General features: G+C 39.0%; 1 protein-coding gene across 1 annotated transcript in view; it reads left to right on the forward strand.

Moving 5' to 3' along the window:
• Positions 1-9,342, forward strand: part of LOC103513325 (EF-hand domain-containing family member C2-like) — a 34,699-nt gene extending 25,357 nt beyond the window's left edge. Inside the window, exon 6 of the mRNA XM_008478143.1 lies at positions 9,128-9,342. Within this exon, the coding sequence (XP_008476365.1) occupies positions 9,128-9,342 (215 nt within the window). The remainder of the gene's footprint in view (positions 1-9,127) is intronic.
• Positions 9,343-10,282: the final 940 nt, after the last annotated feature.

The following is a 10,282-nucleotide window of genomic DNA, read 5'->3' on the forward strand; positions in this document are numbered from 1 at the left end:
ATTTTATTAATTTGTTGCTTGACGGGTGTGTCCGGAACTTTGTCACATTCGTTTGTTGAATTAATAGAATAGAATAGAATAGAATTAGAATATCTATTAGGTTTTATGGAAAACGAATACTTCTTCTTCTTTTTCGCCTTTTCCCATGTTCAGATGGGGTCGGCGTTTGTCGTCGGCCTCTCAATCAGCTTTAGAGTGATCGCTTTGAGGAATTTTCCGAGTGGGTTGCCCTTCGCACTGAACTTTCGCTATTGATATAGCGGGAGGAAATTTGGGCTAGTCTTCTCTCTGTTTATAGTCCCCTAGCTAGACGCTGATCTACTCTCTGTTTATAGTCCCTCAGCCAGACTTCTGTTTATATTCCCTCAGCCAGACTTCTGTTTGTAGTCCCTCAGCCAGACTTCTGTTTGTAGTCCCTCAGCCAGACTTCTCTTTATAGTCCCTCAGACAGACTTCTCTTTATAGTCCCTCAGCACTTCTCTTTATAGTCCCTCAGCCAGACTTCTCTTTATAGTCCCTCAGCCAGACTTTTCTTTATAGTCCCTCAGCCAGACTTCTGTTTATAGTCCCTCAGCAGACTTCTGTTTATAGTCCCTTAGCCAGACAAACAAGGTCAGTATAAACAAGGTCTTATATATTTCATAGGTATAGTTTAAACATATGTAAATAAAAAACCTTGTTTAAATATATAGGTATATATATAAAAAAAAAATATTTTATGTAGGTATGTACCTACCTAGCTATTATTAAATTTATTGTTTTATATACCTATATTTATAACATTACATTATTTTATGTATGATATCCGTTAAGAAAGCCTCTTAGAAGCCCCCTTTTCCAATTTCTAAAGTTCACTGAACCCACTTTTTATTTAATTTATTATATTTATATCTACCCCCCCCCCCCCCCCCCCTCTCTGTCCTACACCACCGAGGTAGGTAGCGCCTTGACCACTACACCACCGAGGTAGGTAGCGCCTTGACCACTACACCACCGAGGTAGGTAGCGCCTTGACCACTACACCACCGAGGTAGGTAGCGCCTTGACCACTACACCACCGAGGTAGGTAGCGCCTTGACCACTACACCACCGAGGTAGGTAGCGCCTTGACCACTACACCACCGAGGTAGGTAGCGCCTTGACCACTACACCACCGAGGTAGGTAGCGCCTTGACCACTACACCACCGAGGTAGGTAGCGCCTTGACCACTACACCACCGAGGTAGGTATTCCATACCTCGGCTGGGATTGAACCCACGCCCTCCTGTTTACCAGGCGAGCGCCTTGACCACTACACCACCGAGGTAGGTAGCGCCTTGACCACTACACCACCGAGGTAGGTAGCGCCTTGACCACTACACCACCGAGGTAGGTAGCGCCTTGACCACTACACCACCGAGGTAGGTAGCGCCTTGACCACTACACCACCGAGGTAGGTAGCGCCTTGACCACTACACCACCGAGGTAGGTAGCGCCTTGACCACTACACCACCGAGGTAGGTAGCGCCTTGACCACTACACCACCGAGGTAGGTAGCGCCTTGACCACTACACCACCGAGGTAGGTAGCGCCTTGACCACTACACCACCGAGGTAGGTAGCGCCTTGACCACTACACCACCGAGGTAGGTATTCCATACCTCGGCTGGGATTGAACCCACGCCCTCCTGTTTACCAGGCGAGCGCCTTGACCACTACACCACCGAGGTAGGTAGCGCCTTGACCACTACACCACCGAGGTAGGTAGCGCCTTGACCACTACACCACCGAGGTAGGTAGCGCCTTGACCACTACACCACCGAGGTAGGTAGCGCCTTGACCACTACACCACCGAGGTAGGTAGCGCCTTGACCACTACACCACCGAGGTAGGTAGCGCCTTGACCACTACACCACCGAGGTAGGTAGCGCCTTGACCACTACACCACCGAGGTAGGTAGCGCCTTGACCACTACACCACCGAGGTAGGTAGCGCCTTGACCACTACACCACCGAGGTAGGTAGCGCCTTGACCACTACACCACCGAGGTAGGTATTCCATACCTCGGCTGGGATTGAACCCACGCCCTCCTGTTTACCAGGCGAGCGCCTTGACCACTACACCACCGAGGTAGGTAGCGCCTTGACCACTACACCACCGAGGTAGGTAGCGCCTTGACCACTACACCACCGAGGTAGGTAGCGCCTTGACCACTACACCACCGAGGTAGGTAGCGCCTTGACCACTACACCACCGAGGTAGGTAGCGCCTTGACCACTACACCACCGAGGTAGGTAGCGCCTTGACCACTACACCACCGAGGTAGGTAGCGCCTTGACCACTACACCACCGAGGTAGGTAGCGCCTTGACCACTACACCACCGAGGTAGGTAGCGCCTTGACCACTACACCACCGAGGTAGGTAGCGCCTTGACCACTACACCACCGAGGTAGGTATTCCATACCTCGGCTGGGATTGAACCCACGCCCTCCTGTTTACCAGGCGAGCGCCTTGACCACTACACCACCGAGGTAGGTATTCCATACCTCGGCTGGGATTGAACCCACGCCCTCCTGTTTACCAGTCGAGCGCCTTGACCACTACACCACCGAGGCTCCAATGGCGTCATCTTGGATTTCCAACCCCAGAAAGTCAATCCCGGTATATGCCTTCTTGAAAATAGGAGAATACTATATGAAATAGAAATAGAACAGCAGATAAGTGTGAAGTTGAGGGAGAGAGAGAGAGAGAGACATAGCTGAAGATGACTTTGAAAAAAGAGGGAGGAGGGAGAGAGAAAACAAGACATGAGAGTGAGAGAGAGATGTTAGGATAAGGTTTTTACAAAATAAACACTCTGAAAATCGAAAATTAAAGTTTCCAATTTCTTCTTTCTGTCTCTCTCTCTGTCTCTCTCTCTCTCTCTCTCTCTCTCTCTCTTTCTCTCTTTTCTCTCTCTCCTCTCTCCTCTCCTCTCTCTCTATGGACTTTAACTACTAGAAGTTCATTGTACTTTAGTTACTAACTCAAGGAGGATGTGTTAGAGGAAGGGTAGGTCCCAAAGTTATCTCTTTCAACATGGGTGGATTGAGTGGTATTTTTTATCACAATATGTCTTCCTTTTTACCCTATGGTGAAAAATGAAACACTTGGGCGATATTTTTGGCACATTACCGTGTTCTATTGCATGTATTATTATTATTATTTATTTTTTAATGGGAGAAAGAACTAATAATAGATAAGGGCCATCCATGAACTTTTTTTTACTTACTTTTCTTTACTTTCTATTACACAGTACTAGCGGAGCTACACTGTGTAATGAAAGTATTGCAATCGTGCCAATTTTTTTTTTTTTTTTTTTTTAGGTAGTATTATTACTTCACTGTTATATTAGTATTTATGTAGGGTATTCCTATTTCCACAGTTCAGTAAAATACCGAAGGGAAAAAGTGAATAGAAAGAAAGAACAAGAGAGAGAGAGACAGAGCAAGAGAGAGAGAGAGCAAGAGAGAGAGAGAGATACAGAGAGAGAGAGATACAGAGAGAGAGCGGGCAAAGAGTTTGAAGTACTCAAAAATCATTTTTTAATATCCGGTATTTGAGGCAGAGGAAAGGGAATGTTTTTTAATAAGCTCTTTTTTACTCCAATATTTTCAATAAATCAAAAATTAATAAAAAAATAATAATTGGATGTATTTCAATAATATATCTATATATTGTTTATAAATTATTACATTGAAAAAAATATAAACAAAAAATAAGTGGGAAAAAATCCACAGAAAAAGTAATTATTTATCCAAATTGGTAGCCGCCGTGGCTTATTGGGTTGTATCGCCAGATGGTCCCGGTTTCTATTCCCGGCGGGATCATGAAAGTATTTTTGGCTCTTACGCTTCGAGTCTGTTCACTGAGCCTTGTGAGACCTGAAGACCAACCGAGTAGCTACTTTAATCGTGTAGCGACAAGTGATGGCATTACGATTGTAAAAATAGAAATTGAAACAGGAAATTGATTGCAAAGGAGGCACTTACATAGTACATAATATGTACTCTGTGATATCCATAACAGTTGTATAATATAAGGTGATAGGTGAAATATTTATTTAAATCATCACATGGACTTTTCTCTGTAATTCTTGGCAAATGAGTACACAGTATGTAAATTAATTAATTAAATTAAAATGTTAATTAGAGCTCTGCTTTACCACAAATCTATTCATAATTTGATTTACCTAGATTTGATTGAAATTTATTTTCTAAATTAGGTATGTAATAATCTAATAATAAATAATTAATAAAAAAAAAAGGAATTTAATATCCATAGAGAACAGGATACGTATGGAGAGAGTTCATACAATTAAAATTGTTTTATGTACCCCCCCAATCATTAATGCGCTATTTCTTTCACTTGCTTTCTATAACCATAGTTCAATGTCAAACCTTGAACCATATCTTAATGCAGGATAAGAAGAGGTAACTAAAAATAAATAATAATAACAATAAAAAACTGGGTAATGGATTTAATTGTCATAAATATGGTATTTAGGTATAAAGAGCTAAAAAAAAATGAAAGAGGATAAAATGAGAAAAAATTATATATAAATAAATTACAAAAAAAAAAAAAAAAAAAAATGGGATGGGAGAAAAGAGAAAGACATACCTAGAGTGCGATAACAAACTGAATTAGAAAATAAAAATAGAAAATAAAAACTAATTTGTAAATCCCGTGAGAGAGAATTAAGAAATGCAAAAGAGGACAAATTAAAATACAAATTAAAATAAATGTAGATACAAGAACGAAAAGGCAACGGTGCGGGGGAAAAATGTAAAAAGCTGCAAAATGGAAGAAGAAGAAAAAAAAAGAATTAAAAAAAAAGGCGAACAAACTAGAAACGGAAGAAAGAGGAGAAGAAAATTGAAAGGGATAAAAGAGGAAATTCCTCCACTCTTTGACGATAGTACAAGGTAAAAATAAAACGAAGTAATAATAATAAGACATAATAATATCAATAGTTAATTTGTTTTACCAAGTGTTGTGTACACCCTTGAAAGTTCTAACTTTTTAACATAGGTAATAATAACATTTATTTTACATAACTTAAAAAAAAAACTACTTACCTACTTTAAAAAGGTAAAAAATGAAAATAAAGTGCCTATGTAGTAGGCAATAATATTCATGTTTTATTTTACTAAGACATTCTTTATTACTTTCTATTACTACAGTTGTAGCGACGGTATTCTAGTAATGAGAAAGTATTGCAATCGGTCCAAATTTTCAAAATCGGGAAATGACTAGTTTTCCCTCGTACTTCAATCCCGCTTTCTTCTTCTTCTTCTTCTTCTTCTTCTTCTTTTCCAGGTTCTTTGGAAACCGAAGACCATTGTTTCGATCAGCAGGCCTCGTCAGACTACTACGGCCCCAAAGACCTCCTGGTGGGTTCTACAATCAACGTGATGAATCAGAAACTGTTCATTTTCGACTGTAATGAGTTCACGCGTCAGTATTATCAGGATATGTTCCACATCCACCAGCCAGAGAGAGTTCCGGTCGAGGCAGAATTGAGAGGGAAATAGACCTAGACTGACAGAATGGTTTCCAAGATCTTCTTCATCTTCTCAATAGCCTTTTCCTATTTAAATAGGGTCGGCGTTTCTTGTCAGTCCCTTCCAGGCAGCCCTATTGTGTACCTCATGTCCTGTTGTATCCAAGATTTCCAATGGTTTCCAAGAAAAAAATAATGATAACGAGAAGTATTAAGGGAAACGCCAGAAAAACGTTCTTACTTCATTCGCGGACAACCCATTACTCCAATTGATAAATTCATGGGAAGTGGGAAGATAAGATAAATCGAGGCGAGTGGAAAAAAAACAAAAGCAATCAAACGAACCAGAAAGATTGCCAAAATCGTATCTTAGAAATCTTCAGGCAAAAATTGAGAAATCATAAATCTTTTGAAAAACTTAATAAATAGGTAGTAGGTAATAAAACCAAAAGAATATAAAAAGAAAGTAAATACATTGAACTTTTTTGTGTTGCACGAAACATTGCAGTGAACAGTGAAACAATTTCACATTCTGCACTGAAGGACAACAATAAAATTGAGATAAGTAACAAAGCAAGAGATATAAAAAACACAAAATGAGATATAAGAGACAACAAAATCGGATTAAGAAACGAGAACAAGATTCAGAATATTCAGATATAAACAACAACAATATCAGATAAAAAATATAAAGGTGGATACAGACGATCAGACTTGTAGTTAGTGTAAGCTGCGTAAAGCTTGCAGTAAACTTGCACTACGTCATAAAGCTAGAGTGTAAGCTTCATAAAGCTTGCAGTAAACTTGCACTACTGCAAGTTTGGGATCTCTGTAATTCTTGCCAAGAGAACACAGTATGTAAATTAATTAAATTAAAATGTTAATTAAAGCTCTGCTTTACCACAAATTATTCATAATTTGATTTACCTAGATTTGATTGATAATTATTTTCTAAATTAGGTATGTAATAATCTAATAATAATAATTAATAAAAAAAAAAGGAATTTAATATCCATAGAGACAGGATACGTATGGAGAGAGTTCATACAATAAAATTGTTTTATGTACCCCCCCAATCATTAATGCTTATTTCTTTCACTTGCTTTTATAACCATAGTTCAATGTCAAACCTTGAACCATATCCTTAATGCAGATAAGAAGAGGTAACTAAAAATAAATAATAATAACAATAAAAAAAACTGGGTTAATGGATTTAATTCATAAATATGTATTTAGGTATAATTCATCTTTTAAAATTAAAAAAAAAGTTAATTTGTTTTACCAAGTGTTTTGTACACCCTTGAAAGTTCTAACTTTTTAACATAATAATAACATTTATTTTACGTAACTTAAAAAAAACTACTTACCTACTTTAAAAAGGTAAAAAATGAAAATGAAGTTCCTATGTAGTAGGTAATAATATTCATCTTTTATTTTACTAAGACATTCTTTATTACTTTCAGGGCCGGATTACCCATAAGGCAGAATGGCAGACTGCCACGGGCCCCGCGCTTTGAGGACTTACACTAGATATTATGGGTTTAAAATTACCCATTAATAAAAATAATAATAATAAAAAAAAAAATAGAATAGAATATACCCTATTTATACCGCTAGGAGGAGGCTGAAAAGTCCCTTTACTCCCACAGTCTAAACAAGGATTCATTCAAGAACAAGGTTTCCGTTTGAGTGGAAGAAGCTCACCAAGTGAGAATCCTGCCATTAAAGCCTTAAAAAATCATTAGATAGTTATGAAAGGACAAAGGATGACGCCTTTGCAAAAGGGCAGTTAGAAATCACAATATGCATTACGCTCAAAACAGAGCGGAGGGAAGAACATTGAGCGTTTTGTTCTCAGTTCTATGCGGTTTGAAGTCTTCGCCTCTATCTATCGTCGATTCCCTATTTATGCCCAATGCTCCAAGGCCAACCACTATCAGATAGACCTGATCAGGTCTACCTGATAGTGTGTGTTAAAAATAGAAAATAAAAACTAATTTGTAAATCCCGTGAGAGAGAATTAAGAAATGCAAAAGAGGACAAATTAAAATACAAATTAAAATAAATGTAGATACAAGAACGAAAAGGCAACGGTGCGGGGAAGAAATGTAAAAAGCTGCAAAATGGAAGAAGAAAAAAAAGAAGAAGAAGAAAAACAGGACAAACTAGAAACGGAAAAAAGAGGAGAACAAAATTGAAAGGGATAAAAGAGGAGAAAAAATGGTTGACATTTTTGCAAAAGTTGAGAAGAAAAAAAAAGTCCTTTGTCCGAAATTCCTCCACTCTTTGACGGTACGATAGTACAAGGTAAAAATAAAACAAAGTAGGTAGTAATAATAAGACATAATAATATCAATAAGGTCCCGGGTTCGAATCCCACCATCGACAAAAATTTGTACTCGTTTTTCGATTGCACATATTTCAGCGGGTTACTTTCTGGTGTTCTCGTGTTGACCCAGCACCTAAATGGGGAGTATTGTGCCTCTTCTCGCCCATCTGATGAGAGGCATACTACGGGATGGGCATGCTACGACACAGGCCACAAGCGTCCAATGTAGCAGTTGTTTCATCGCTACGAAAAAAAAACGGGGGGGAAACACTCATCTTTAAAAAAAAAAAAAAAAAAAAAAAAAAAAAAAAAACAAAAAAAGATTAATGAGATGAATACCGTTTATTCCTGCACCTCAAACAAGGTCGCACTAGCCTAGTTAGCTTGGTTGGTAGCGCGTCTGTAAGTGATAGGTCGAGGGTTCGATTTCCGCCCGGGGCGGATTTTATCCTGAAGGGATAAGATTCGTTCTAGGAACGGCTGGCTTTCTCCTATCCCATGTTCCTTCTCTCTTCTCGGGACGATAAGACCTTGGCAGTTACAGATCCCTCTAGCAAATCTTAAAAAAAAGGCTCTGGAATTCCTCACATGGAACCCTGTGGGCTGTCAGGGTCCTATAATTGACGCGACGGCCCTATTTTCATATTTCAGGGTTCAAATTTTTTTGGGGGCCCCGCGCTTTGAGGACTTACACTAGATATTATGGGTTTTTTCAAAAAAAAAAAAAAATCGCCTGCGGCGCTGAAAAATTTACTTTTGGTGAGCCTGGATTTCTCAAGATTGTGGACCAAAATTTTTAAAAATTTCGCCTGCGGCGCTCTAATTTATTTTGCTCACTTTGGCGTTCAGCTAAAATTAGGATAAGAAAATATCTAGCAAAATTTTCAAAAATTTCGCCTGCGGCACTCTATTTTATTTTGCTCACTTTAGCGTTCAGCGAAAATTAGGATAAGAAAATATCTACGAATTAGGTACGTCAAAAATTAACTTGTGCCAAAGCATGAGGCACATATCTACCTACTTTTTGAAAAATTTCGCCTGCGGCGCTGGAAATTTTAAGTTCGATCAGCCCAAACTGGGGGCCCCGCGTCTTTGAAACTGCCCCGGGCCCCGCGGGGGGCTAATCCGGCCCTGATTACTTTCTATTACTACAGTTAGTACAGTTATATCGAAGGTATTCTAGTAATGAGAAAGTATTGCAATCGGTCCAAATTTTCAAAATCGGGAAATGACTAGTTTCCCCTCGTCAATCCCGCTTTCTTCTTCTTCTTTTCCAGGTTCTTTGGAAACCGAAGACCATTATTTCGATCAGCAGGCCTCGTCAGACTACTACGGCCCCAAAGACCTCCTGGTGGGTTCTACAATCAACGTGATGAATCAGAAACTGTTCATTTTCGACTGTAATGAGTTCACGCGTCAGTATTATCGGGATAAGTTCAACATCCATCAGCCAGAGAGAGTCCCGGTCGAGGCAGAATTGAGAGGGAAATAGACCTGGACTGACAGAATGGTTTCCAAGATCTTCTTCATCTTCTTAATAGCCTTTACCTACTTAAATAGGGTCGGCGTTTCTTGTCAGTCCCTTCCAGGCAGCCCTATTGTGTACCTCATGTCCTGTTGTATCCAAGATTTCCAATGGTTTCCAAGAAAAAAAAATAATGATAACGAGAAGTATTAAAGAAAACCCCAGAAAAACGTTCTTACTTCATTCGCGGACAACCCATTACTCCAAATTTCATTCATGGGAAGTGGGAAGATAAGAAGATAAATCGAGGCGAGTGGGGAAAAAACAAAAGCAATCAAACAGACCAGAAAGATTGCCAAAATCGTATCTTAGAAATCTTCAGGCAAAAATTGAGAAATCATAAATCTTTTGAAAAACTTAATAAGTAGGTAGTAGGTAATAAAACTAAAAGAATATAAAAAGAAAGTAAAAACATTGAACTTTTTTGTTTGCACGAAATATTGCAGTGAACAGTGAAACAATTTCACATTCTGCACTGAAGGACAACAATAAAATTGAGATAAGTAACAAAGCAAGAGATATAAAAAACACAAAATGAGATATATAAGAGACAACAAAATCGGATTAAGAAACGAGAACAAGAATAACAAGATTCTGATATAAACAACAACAATATCAGATAAATGTAAAGGTGGATACAGACGATCAGACTTGTAGTTAGTGTAAGCTGCATAAAGCTTGCAGTAGTGCAAGCTTGCAGTAAACTTGCACTACGTCATAAAGCTAGAGTGTAAGCTTCATAAAGCTTGCAGTAAACTTGCACTACTGCAAGTTTGGGAATACTGTGCGCTGTATGCTTGATCGTATGTAGGGTTCCTCATCAGTGCCGTCCCACGTAGAAGCGTAGACGCGCGACTTCAAACCTATGAAAATGTAAGAGATCCTTTGTAGATCCTCTATCATTTTC

Source organism: Diaphorina citri, unplaced genomic scaffold, assembly GCF_000475195.1.
Source record: "Diaphorina citri unplaced genomic scaffold, Diaci psyllid genome assembly version 1.1 scaffold955, whole genome shotgun sequence".
Classification (NCBI taxonomy): Eukaryota; Metazoa; Arthropoda; class Insecta; order Hemiptera; family Psyllidae; genus Diaphorina; species Diaphorina citri.